Raw genomic sequence first — 12,667 nt, forward strand, 5'->3', positions numbered from 1 at the left:
CTGTCTCCCTTTCAGTGCTGAATGACCTCATATGTCCCAGCGCTTGCTATCAGGCCTGAACCTCACATTCCAATTCATATTCCATATTTAGTCACGTAAGAAATACAAATCGACGCTAGATACAAACAGCTTCCTGGGGTCATTGGCTTCGGCTTTCATACGAGGAGCTGATAGGTTTGGTAATGCAATACCTTCGGTGCGATATTCGACATTTAACTCCATCACATCCGGTCACAGCATAAACCAGGTGCGCTGTCGATAAGATAGCTGCTTTACGTAACTGCCGATAACATTGTTATGAGGTGGGAGTCTGTCTTAGTGTTTTGAAAGTTAAACTACAAGTATGGTATAACAGTGACCTGTCAAAGTGGAGGTGAGCCCAAGAAAAGGTGTCAGAACGGAAATAGTCAAAAGCACGTGTCTCTGATAGTATTCTTGTGGTTTGTAGATAGCTTATTGGAGAGAGTCTCCCTGTGGTTGGTGTCTGTTATGACAGCAGTAAACTCACTGAAGCAGTTGTCATTTGATGTTAAACTTTTGACCCTTGTTCATGTCACTTAATAATGTGTTGATGAACTTGAATCATCCCTGGCGTCATTTATATTGTGCTGTTTCATTAGCTCACTTAAACAGTTTCCTCTCGGAAGTTCATGGCGAAGTACTTTTGTCACTGTATGTATTCTTGATTGAAACGTGGACAGCTGTTAAAATGTAGTGTGCTTTCAGCATATTTCTCGCGCAAAGCTTTTGTAGTCTAGAATTGCCCTGGCAGCGTTCAAATTATTTTTCCTGTCCCATAACTAGTGCATCGTGATATATTTTGTTTTTTTACGTGGATTTATAGTAAATCTGCCTAAGTATATAGTATTTCCTATAGTTTATTCTAGTGTCTTATGATTTATATTGAACCTCACAGAGTAATATAAATCAATTGTGTAGAAATTTATTCCGTTTGCCTCTCTTTCGAACAAAGGAGAATCCATTAGTGAGGGAGTTTTCTAAATAACCGGAAAAATGGTCAGGTGTCGGTGTGAGAACATGACGGACTACAATGGGATATTTTCGATTAATTACACGGTTCTCCAAGGTCTTTTAAGGCCTGACCTTCGCTTCCTGTCTCCCTTACCAATTCGTCCATTGCCCTGGGCAAGGCGAAGGCAGTTTGACGGACATTTGGGCTCCTGTGTGATGACGCCCCTACGAAAAAAGAGGGATTGCATTTTGGAATAAATTAATGCAGCTTTCTAGGAATGCATGGAATAAAGCAGAATAATTTTGTACTGTTGGTATTCTAAAGCACTCCATAAGTTTTAAATTAAAGACACGAGATTCAAGGTGATTTGATGAAAAATAATTTCGTTTCCTATGGGGTTAGACATAATAAAGCAGAATATTTTTGTACTGTTAGTACTGTATTCTATAGCACGCCCTAGACTTGAAATTAAATACACTTGATTAAAGGTGATTTGGAGCTGGTTGTATGAAATGACACTTCTGCGCAACACCCATTTGAGGTAGCTTAGTAACGTATTGAATTCCTCTTTCCCTTAAATAGAATAAAGTAGAATATTTTGTACTGTTGGTATTCTGTAGAAACACTATAGATTTCAAATTAAAGACACATTGGATTCAAGGTGATTTGGTGCTGGTTATATAAAATGACACGTCTCCATTATATCCGTATGAGGTAGCTTAGTAACGTATTGAATTCTTGTTAACCTTAAATGTCAAGACGGACCTTTCGAAGTGGTGAAAGTGACAGGAGAAAGTGTGAAAATGGGTATTGGGATGGTTGATGGAATTCCAAAAAAAGTAGGTCAGCGCTAGGATGAGTTGGCCTTTGCCCACATATTTCTCTCTCTCTCTCTCTCTCTCTCTCTCTCTCTCTCTCTCTCTCTCTCTCTCTCTCTCTCTCTCTCTCTCTCAGCAGTTAATACCGCATTGACCTCACAAACTGAATTATTAGCATCAGCGTCCGATACCCGTACTGGACTGGGCAGGACAATATGGATTTTTCATTTAATAATCCAGAAGGCCTTTGTCGACCAAAGCAGTGAGGCTGAAATACCTATTCGTGAGAGAGCAAACAGAAAAACAACAGATGTGGGTGCTCATTTACCGTAAAAATTGGGAGGACCTCGATGAGGACGAGGTAATTCTCTCTCTCTCTCTCTCTCTCTCTCTCTCTCTCTCTCTCTCTCTCTCTCTCTCTTTTGTCGTCTGTACTATTATACGTAATTTTATGTACCTCAGATATATCTATAACTGACAGAGATTACTTCGTTATGTTGCGTTCAAGTTTCTTGTAAGTTTTGATATCAATCCCCATAAATATTTATAATACAGCAATCTTTGAAAGTCGTTTGACGTAAGGGCGATAGGTTGGCTTCGCTTTTCTATGTTTATGCGGTTTTTAAGGTATTTTCTGGAGTAAGGTTTGGAGTTGTAACTAGAGCCCTGAGCATAGGAACATTGGTTTTATGGTTACCATCCTTTGTAATATAGCTTGAGTATTTCTCTCCACAAATTTAGTATTCTCTATCAAGTGACCATGGCTTGTTTCATAGAGGTTTTTGATGCAAGCCTAATATATCTCAAGATAGCTAATTCTGATTTCGTGCAATTTGACGTCCCAACTTTCAGTTGATGGGTTCTCAATGCATACAGTTTCATACACGTTTTGTATATAGTTTAAATAATTAAGCTTGCCACTCCGTATTGAGATACACGTTTCCGTCAAGAAGAAACTGAAGGATATATCGCACGGAACGTGCATTACATGTCTTGTTCTTTTTGGTTTTTCCATTTAAAAGCCCTTGTGTCTGATAGAGCGAAAGGTGGCGGTTCTGGATGCTGTTGACTGGGAAAATTCGTACCTACCTACCTACCTACCTACATACCTGTACTGCAAGGACCCCCTGTCCCTGTTCCCCATGCCAGTGTAATAGCCCCCAAGAATGACGGGTCCCTGGCCTGTGGGAGGGATAAAGGATACCCCCCTTTGCTTGCTGGGGATCTGGAGGGCTTCTGTTGTGGGAGGGAGAAGACGGGGGGTGGGGGCGCCTGGCGTTGAATATAAATATCCCCAACCAGCTGTTCGAATTTCCCCTTTTTCGCTCGCATTACAGCTGAATTATATACCTGCCAGCTGACGACGTGTGCGTGCGTGCGTGTGTTTGTTCGTTCGCAAGTCGTCGACGGGCAGCACATGCAGGTTTTTCCTCTTTTCCGCCGGTGTTAGATTCGCGTTTCGGACCACGTGGAATGTCATGGTGACGGGGAGGTAGAATGCGGGGGTCTAGACGTGGGAGATGGCGTGTACCCTTTTCCATTTAAATTTCTCTCTCTCTCTCTCTCTCTCTCTCTCTCTCTCTCTCTCTCTCTCTCTCTCTCTCTCTCTGTGTGTGTGTGTGTGTGTGTGTGTGTGTGTGTATTAAAGAGATTCATTTGGATCTAAGGCTTTGTAGTGACAAGCGCATTCCTCTGTGTGTGTGTGTGTGTGTCTCTGTATGTATGTATGTATTAAAGAGATTCATTTGGATCTAGGGCTTTGTAGTGACAAGCGTATTCCTCTCTCTCTCTCTCTCTCTCTCTCTCTCTCTCTCTCTCTCTCTCTCTCTCTCTCTCTCTCTCTCTCTCTCTCTCTCTCTCTAAGATATTCATTTGGATCTAAGGCTTTGGAGTGACGGCTGTATCCAAAAGATGAGAAGAATTCGAGAAGTTAAGAGGGCATTGTGATTATGATAATCACTTTCGTATCTGATAAAAGCTGGCCCGTAGATTCCATATATTCATTTAAAATGTAAATAGACAATAAACCATTTCATGACAAACTTGGTATGATGCATTTACCATGTATATTACTGGTAAAAATACCATCAAATCTACAGGTCCTAAACTTAATACGGCCATTAAATGGGGTCTAGTTTCCATTTTATGCAGTCATTTTAAACTAGATCATAAAGCCCCGTTTTCATTTCACCGCAACGTTGGGTCATCCGCCTTGCCCCTCTGCCGAAATGATGTAGGAAGTCCGTTCCCTTCTTTTCCGGAAGCAGGTTCCAATTTCGCCAGATGTCTGAGAGAGAGAGAGGGGGGGGGGGACAATTACCTTCTGTGGGGCTGGGTAGTTTGTTGTAGTTTGAAGTCTCCCATGAAGGTATATGTATAGATATATCTGGGTGTCTTGTTCTGCTGGGTTTCTCTCTCCCTCTCCTGCCCTCCGTATAAATTTTCGGGTATGCCATGCTCCACTTGAAATTCCAGAATGCCATGCGATAGCGCTCTCTCTCTCTCTCTCTCTCTCTCTCTCTCTCTCTCTCTCTCTCTCTCTGTGTGTGTGTGTGTGTGTGTTTCTGCTAATAGATGACGGAAGAAAATGAATTTTCAAAGCATCTGGACGTCGACGAAATACAATTCCGTTAAATTACCTTTGTTTAATCTAATCTTGGGAAATCCCTCCTCTCTCTCTCTCTCTCTCTCTCTCTCTCTCTCTCTCTCTCTCAGGACAGAAGAAATTGCATTTTAAAATCATCTTGATGTCTTCAAAATACAATTTCATAGAATGGTTCTCTCTCTCTCTCTCTCTCTCTCTCTCTCTCTCTCTCTCTCTCTCTCTCTCACACACACACAGGATGGTGCATAAACTTTACTTGGGCAGGGCGAATCAGCATTGAAACCCTCTTAATCATTTAAAGGAGTCAAAGCACACATCGACCAACAAATTTTTAAATGTCCGATCGAGGAACGAAATCTTTTTGTTCGCGAGAACCCAGACAGTCAGTCAGTCAGTCAGACCCCTTTGAACTCTCGAAATTCCCCCTTTGACTGCAGGTAAAGGGAGACACTAAAGGGGTTGATTAGGGGTTTAAAAAGGGAGGTTTTGTTTGCGGTGAGAGATATTCCTGTAACTTCGATGTTGAATGAAATGGGGTTAGTGGCCATTGTTGTGGTTGGGTCGGGCGGTAATATTAGCCCAGTGAGCATATTAATGCACAGTTTCTCTCTCTCTCTCTCTCTCTCTCTCAAAGTGAGCAGGGCATTGCATTCTCTCTTTCAGTGAGAATGTCTCTCTCTCTCTCTCTCTCTCTCTCATCTCTCTCTCTCTCTCTCTCTCTCTCAATGAGCATATGAAGTCTCTCAATGAGCATATTTAAGCTCTCTCTCTCTCTCTCTCTCTCTCTCTCTCTCTCTCTCTCTCTCTCTCTCTCTCTCTCTCTCTCTCAGCAATCTATGGTCAAGCTGCACACCTTAGGTGCAGCTGCTGCTGTCTTGTCGGTAGACAGAAACAAAGTTACCTATCATTAATCTCTCTCTCTCTCTCTCTCTCTCTCTCTCTCTCTCTCTCTCTCTCTCTCTCTCTCTCTCTCTCAAGTCTTGTTGCTGTTCCGTGTGAGTGAGGGGACGGTTTTATAGCAAAAGTTCTTATCTGCTCAAGGGAAGTCCAGGTGGGTGTCGAATAGGTGACCATAAAATAAAAAGAGAGAGAGAGAGAGTGAGTGAGTGGCTGGCTGTCGGAACTCACCCATGCCCGGTCGCTGTTTCCTATGCCTCTAGAACACCCGTTTCCGACGATGCCCCTGCGGAAGTAAGGACTTGGTTAATTGTTTTCTTAAAGGGTATAATGGATCTGCTGACGGCGATTACAGCTGCTCAGGGAGGCTTTGGGCAGCCTGTATGGAGTAGTTACAATAGCATCAAGAAAAGAATTATTTCAGTCCTAGATAATTTATGTTTATTATTCTTTTCTTTCTTTAAATCTTCAGCTGAAAGCCCGTATAGAAGAACCAGCAGATTAGAAACCCTTGGGGACTCCAATTGGGTATCAGCCTGGAGAGAGAGAGAGAGAGAGAGAAGTTATAAGAAAGGGTGATAAATATGAGGAAATAAATAATAAAACCGATATACCTGACATTCAGGAGACGACAGCAAAAAGCAGGAATGAACTTTCTCCTCGCTTAGATATTTAGAGATCAGAAGATACCAGAACTGCGCTAGGGAAACTGTTCCACGTTTTAATTGTGGGCCAAGATAAAACTTGCAAACTGAGTAGTATGCATAGCATAAGCGTTTACATGGCATCTTTTTGTGGTATTGAATGCTTTTAACAAACAGACATTTTAGTTTTAATAGTTCTCAATCTCTAGCTTTTCGGCAATATCAGTCACATATGTATTCGCTTAGTGGTTTGGTTACATAGCAACAGTTAGGATCCTTGCTGCTCTTTTGGTAAAAAAAAAAAGAAAGAACGGTATGCTTTTGGGAAAAAGATATGATCTTTTGAAAAAATTATATGATCTTTTGGAAAAAAATATGATCTTTTGTGGAAAAAAGGCATGATCTGGAAAACGATATTTTGGAGAAAAAAAAAGTATGGTCTTTTGGGAAAAAGGTAGGATCTTTTAGAGAAAAAAAAAGAGGGTATGCTCTTTTGGAAAAAAATGTCAGATCTTTTTGGGAAAAAAGTATGATCTGTGGAAAATTATCTAGGAAAAAAAGGTTGATAAAAACTGATACTTTAGCCATACATATCTTTCAGATTAGTGTACACGAAGCTTCGATCAGTCGAAACCCACTTATCCTTGTGAATTCAAAGATTGTGCGAGACATTCATCGTTCAATTGTCTCTACTGCAAGTAATTGTCATGCATGATGAGATGGTGGATTGCGAAGTGCAACAGCCGGCAGAGAAGTCTAGCCCTTATTGATATTCTGCGGAGAGTTGCAAGTAGCGCATGCGACCTCGAGCCACGGGTCTGTTGAATTTGATCTTAATTGCCCCCACGCATAAGGGTTAGAATAGGCTGCCGTCGTTCTTCGTGGCGGGGTGGGGGGGGGAGGGCATTGGGTGGTGGGTGGGTGATGGGCCGTGCCAGGTGTTTGCAGTTATAGAGGCGCGGCCCACCACCTGTCCAACCCCGTTGTAGCGAACCAGGCGCCCCAGCCAGCCAGTCTTTCCGTAGGGTTCTCACGTATAGGCCTCTCGATGTGCTGACGAAGCCGCGTGATGATGTGTTCTTTTGATGGGCACTTCTGGTTATTTTCAATTTCTGCTCTACTATAAAAATTTGCATGCTGTTCCATTCCAGAATGAATTCATTGGCACGGCAGAATATTAGGAAATTCGTTTTTTAGGTCAAGTTATACAAACGCTTTCTTAATTCTTAAGTGATCTGATAATGTCATTTGTTTTATGTGAGTGTAGGCAAATTTACTACGATTCAAATTCAACTTGAATGCATTCGCACAAGAAATTAGGACCTGTCATTGTTAGGTCAAGTTATACAAACGCTTTCTCAATTCTTAAGTGACCTGTTAATGTCATTTGTGTCGTGTTTGAAATGGAAGCAAATTTACAAACGACTACAATTGCATTGAAGCAAGAATGATCATATCCTCTGCGAGCTCTTATGACGGGTATACTGACATACACGTAGGCTATTCGATCCATTCCCCCAGCACAATGACTGGAATATTGATTTTAATTCTTCCGCCGCCACCAAGTGCTGGTGACGAGGCGTATGTTGTCTGTTCTTGTGTCTGTCTGCTCCCACGGTCTGGTGTATATGTATGTATGTATATATGTATGTGTAATGTCAAATAACAGATGCAGCAACAATATTGCCCTAAAATGGAAAACTGCAAATCTGCAAAATTTTCGAAATTATGTGCCACCTATTGAGCTCGTGAAACACTAATACACAAGTTACTGCAGTTTCAGAATGATTGTTCAGTGCTTTATTTAGGGGGTCCCATTTGCAGTATCTGCAAAATCAGTAGTAAGGCAAGGGAAAACTGCAGTATCTACCATTTTTCTCAGTTTTGTATTTTTGCAGATACTGCAGTCTTCCATTTTAGGGCAGAGTACAGTTAGTAATTTCTCATTCGTTCACCCTGTATTACAGGATAGTTAGATATCTTGGGACTGAATGAATAGGATTCCAAAATTTGTCTACTGATTCAATGCAGGTTTCAAGTCAATACCAGTTTAAGTCTTATACTAAGATAGTCAAGGAATACTGTTAATGAGTTGGTTTGAAAGGGGCTATATTAACTATTTCGATTAAGTATTGATTTTCCTTCAGCCATTCTACCAGCATCATGTTCGCTCGAATAAATTACATGTCAGTGTCTTTGTAAACATTACAGCAATCATCGAACATGTCATCATTTGCTCCCGACATTTAGGCAGGTCTGATGAATAACTTCCGGTTGACCTTACGAATATCTAGTTTAGGACTTTATCAATCTTCTCTGCCCACATCTTTTTCTGCTTCTCTTTAGACTTCCGCTTAGATCTGAGGCAATGCTGTGTTATTAAGATTGCGTGTAGAATCTGTATTGTAAAGGCAGTTTTGTGAATAAGATAAAATATGAGTCGTTTCTTAGGGTTATGTTGGGTTTCTATTAGTAAATCGTCCGTTCGTGGCAATGTTATTGATGTTGGTACCTGTAAATTTAATACAATATCATTTTGAAGTATAGTACACTATTGCCTTCCCCGTAGGGGTTATTGCCGTAAGGGCACCTCACGCGGTGCACTGTAGGCATTACTTGATGTTCTTTGCAGCGTCCCTTCGGCCCCTAGCTGCAACACCTTCATTCCTTTTACTGTAACTCCAGTCAAATTTTCTTTCTTCCATCTTGCTATCTACCCTCTCCTAACAGTTGTTCCATAGCGCAACAGCTAGGTTTTCTTTTTGTTAAACCTTTTCAAACCCAAACCTTTCTACTCTCAGTTTCCATTTCAGCGCTGAATAGCCTCATAGGTCCCTGCGATTGGCCTTTGGACTTCATTCTGTATTCCTATTCCTACACCACTGCCTTGGGCTATTTGAAATATATTGCCATTTGTGTGTGTATGATTTATTATGCGCCATTCTCTCATTCATTCTTATTAAATTTTCCACAATGGGGAAACTGTTCAATGAAATCTTGTCCTCAGTATTTATAACGAATTTCACTTGTTTCAAACGTTTGCCCATTCACAGTCCAAAGATAAACATTTGCACAATCAAGTAACAATAATGAAAATGAATCTTCAGCCATGCATAGCCCAAAATGTGCCTCAATTAATTCCTGTCAGTCATGAATCTTGAGTTTTAGTACTGGTCAGTTATTGCTAATCATGAATTTTCAGTCTTAATGCTGACCAAATCCATGCTTATCATGAATTTTCAGTCTTAATGCTGACCAAATCCATGCTTATCATGAATTTTCAGTCTTAATAATCAATTAATGCTGACCAAATCCATGCTTATCATGAAATATTGATTTTCAGTCTTAATCCATGCCAATCATGAATTTTCAGTCTTAATATCCTGATCATGAATTTTCAGTCTTAAACTCAATTTTTATATTGATCAAAGATCAAATCCATGAATTTTAATCTTGAATCAATTACTAAACTGAATTTTATCTTCAAAATGCTAATCTTGATTAATTCCTGATTAATTCCTGCTAATCATGAATTTCCAATCACAAAACTGATCAATATAACGTTTATCCTCATGTCATCAAATTGCGATTAACGACATCTTATATTTCTTCATCATCGTCATCATCTTCTTCTTCTTCTTCTTCCCCTCAGCAACCTGGACGAAGAATGGTGCTCCAATGAAGAAGAGTTAAGCGACGAGTACGAGATCGACGAGTCGTCGGTGGACGACGACCACCCGTCTTCGACTTCGGGTCCCAGAATCAAGAAGCACGTCAACAAGGGACGCTGGACCAAAGAGGAGGACGAGGTAAGAGAGAGGAGGATATATTATACTGTTATAACATGTAGCATCGAATTGCAAACAGAATTTCAATATTATTATTATTCAGAAGATGAACTCTTGTGGAACAAGTCCATATAGTCCATAGCCCCCTGGGGCGGGGGGGCGGGGGCGACTAGAGCCATCAGTGCACCTCATGCGGTGCACTGTAGGCATTACTTAAGGCTCTTTGCAGCGTCCCATTGGCCCCTAGCTGCAAGCCCTTTCATTCCTTTTACTGTACCTCCGTTCATATACGCTTTCTTCCATCTTACTTTCCACCCTCTCCTAACAATTGATTCATAGCGCAGCTGCGAGACTTTCCTCCTGTTACACCTGTCAACCCTTTTTACTGTCAGTTTCCGGTTCAGCGCTGAATGACCTCATAGGTCCCAGCGCTTGGCGTATAGACTAAATTCTATATTCTGTTGTATTCTGTAGAGTCCACTGACTTGAAATTCTAGGTTCCAAAGAATATGGTTTCATTCGAAAGAAGTAACAAGGTAATGGGAAATTTTTTAACTTACTATTCTACCTTGAGATCCTTGTATTTTATCTAGTTTATTTTTTGAATCTCTCCTTATCTTGCTGTCCAACCACTCTAACTCCCCCTTTATACTATCGTAATTTCGATTACCCGAAAGTGCCCCAGTGCTGGGCTTGACGTGCCAGCCAGAGGTCAACAAAATCACAGAACTTGTAGTAGTTTACTTCTATTATAATTAACCACCTCAGGTATTGACATTAATTCTCCCACTTCTGCATCGTCTCCCGCAGAAGCTGAAGGGTCTGGTGGAGGCGCACGGAGAGAGGTGGGAGGTGATCGCCGCGTGTTTCCCCGACAGGAACGACGTCCAGTGCCAGCAGCGTTGGCAGAAGGTCGTCAATCCCGAACTTGTCAAGGGCCCTTGGACCAAAGAGGTAAGTCGTGGCTTTAGTTCATCCTACTTTTCTCTCACTCGCTGTTACTGTGTATTAATTTTTTAGAGCTTTCATGTATCTAAATTTTAATTTTGTTGAGATTCATCTTTTATTGTAGTAAAACAAGTTTGTCTTTGTCTTTAAAATGTCTCCTGTTGTTGAATTTGGTAAGTGACCGAGTGAAAACGGTACAAAAAATATCTACAAGGAAAGCCTGTCCACCCATTGCAACTTTGCGAGCAGTGTAAAACTATAAAAATCCAAGACACATTGCAAAATCTCGGTCAGGGCAGTAAAATTTCAATACTTTCGTCAGTACACAGCATGTTGTATCCTATTGCTTAACACGAGAGCGATAGCCCCACTGTAAAAGCAAAAAAAGAAGTCGTAAAAAGGGAATTGGTTTTGGGCAGGCGGCGCCTCTGTCGGGGTAAACCACATAGGGTAACCTTCCTGGAGTGTTGGGTTTACTTGTATATAGGTTTTGGGTTGGCCCCGGAAAAGGGAGAGAGAGAGAGAGAGAGAGGGGGTTGGTGCGTCGTGTTACAAGTCGAGATTCATGGTAGTGGGCGAAAGGGTTCCGAGTAGATTTTGCTGAAAACCAATATATTTATTTATTGGTGGTTTTGGGATGAGGGTAGGCGGGTTAGTGCCGTCAGTGCGTCTCACGTGGTGCACTGTAGGCATTACTTGAGGTTCTTTGTAGCACCCCTTCGGCCCCTAACTGCAACTCTCACTCTTGTTTCTGTACCTCCGTTCATATTGTCTTTTTTTTTCCAGCTGACTTTCCACCCTCTCTAACAACTGTTTCACTGTGCAACTGCGAGGTTTTCTTCCTGTTACGCCTTCGAGACCACCTTACTGTCAATTCCCTATTCAGCGTTGAATGACCTCATAGGTCCCAGCGCTTGCCTTTGACCTAAATTCTATATTCCAAAAAATAGCTTTCGAGAGACTGCCCCTATTTGGTTAATTACGTATATAAATATCAGAAGACTGGGTTCCTCACACTTCTGTTACATATGTTAATTTAGGAGTCATAATATTCATAGTCTGTGTTTACTTTTGCGCCGTAATTTTATTCACATTGAGTCATTAGAGAAGCCTCGCTGTGGTTTGGTTGTTCAAAGCGAAGTTCTAGAATGGTTTCAGAAACGTGTTAATTATCTCATCGTTTGGAGGTATTCACATGTTCATTTGCCAGGGTTAAGGTTATATCACCTGGTCCATCTCACTCACAAGTACTGTGAGAAATTTCTCTCTCTCTCTCTCTCTCTCTCTCTCTCTCTCTCTCTCTCTCTCTCTCTCTCCTTTCACCAGGAATTAGAGGGAAATATTCATGCCAGACCAACACGCCCGACGGAGAAGCAAGAGTAGAGTTACTTGTTCACTCACAGAAGGGTCTAGGGTCACCTTGGACTCCCTCCCTCTCACTCCTTTCTCTCCTCCTCCTCCTCCTCCTCCTCCCCCCTCCCCCCTCCTCCCTGCCCTGAAGAGTCGACCTTTCCCCCCTTAAAATTCCCACGCCTTGGGCGAACCTTCCCACGATCTTGAGCCCAACCTTCCGCTTCTCCCAACCTCTTACGAGACTGTCCCTGCCGAGTGTGTAAGGAGTTTTGTGGCCCAGTTCGAGCACCGAGGAATTGTGGAAGGAATTTGGCTGGATATCAGACTACAGTTATGAAAAATGGAAGAGAGAAAGAAGAGTTTCGTATCAGAGATTGCTTTGATTCTTTTGTTGCATTGCCGGTTTGGACATCTTAAATTACGATGTATCAAGAAGTCACTTTCAGTTGCGTATTAGCATTGTGTGTATAATATTGCATCCTTATTTCTCGAGTTACAGTGAGCAATAGTTTAAAGCATAAAACTATGTTTCGTATGTTTGATGAAGAACCGTAAGTTTAACGTCTGAGGTTTGAATCAAGGTCTATCTCTAGTCTTCAGTTTGAATGACCGGCCAGAGACTGATACTGAAACTCGTACCT

At 41.6% G+C, this 12,667-nt stretch overlaps 1 protein-coding gene across 7 annotated transcripts in view; it reads left to right on the top strand.

Moving 5' to 3' along the window:
- Positions 1 to 12,667, top strand: part of LOC136831541 (transcriptional activator Myb-like) — a 74,835-nt gene that overhangs the window by 11,963 nt on the left and 50,205 nt on the right. For all 7 annotated transcript variants that reach the window (XM_067092123.1, XM_067092121.1, XM_067092116.1 and 4 more), the window contains exons 2-3: positions 9,590 to 9,746; positions 10,536 to 10,679. In XM_067092123.1, coding sequence (XP_066948224.1) covers positions 9,590 to 9,746; positions 10,536 to 10,679 — 301 coding nt within the window. The remainder of the gene's footprint in view (positions 1 to 9,589; positions 9,747 to 10,535; positions 10,680 to 12,667) is intronic.

Source organism: Macrobrachium rosenbergii, chromosome 48, assembly GCF_040412425.1.
Source record: "Macrobrachium rosenbergii isolate ZJJX-2024 chromosome 48, ASM4041242v1, whole genome shotgun sequence".
Taxonomy (NCBI): Eukaryota; Metazoa; Arthropoda; class Malacostraca; order Decapoda; family Palaemonidae; genus Macrobrachium; species Macrobrachium rosenbergii.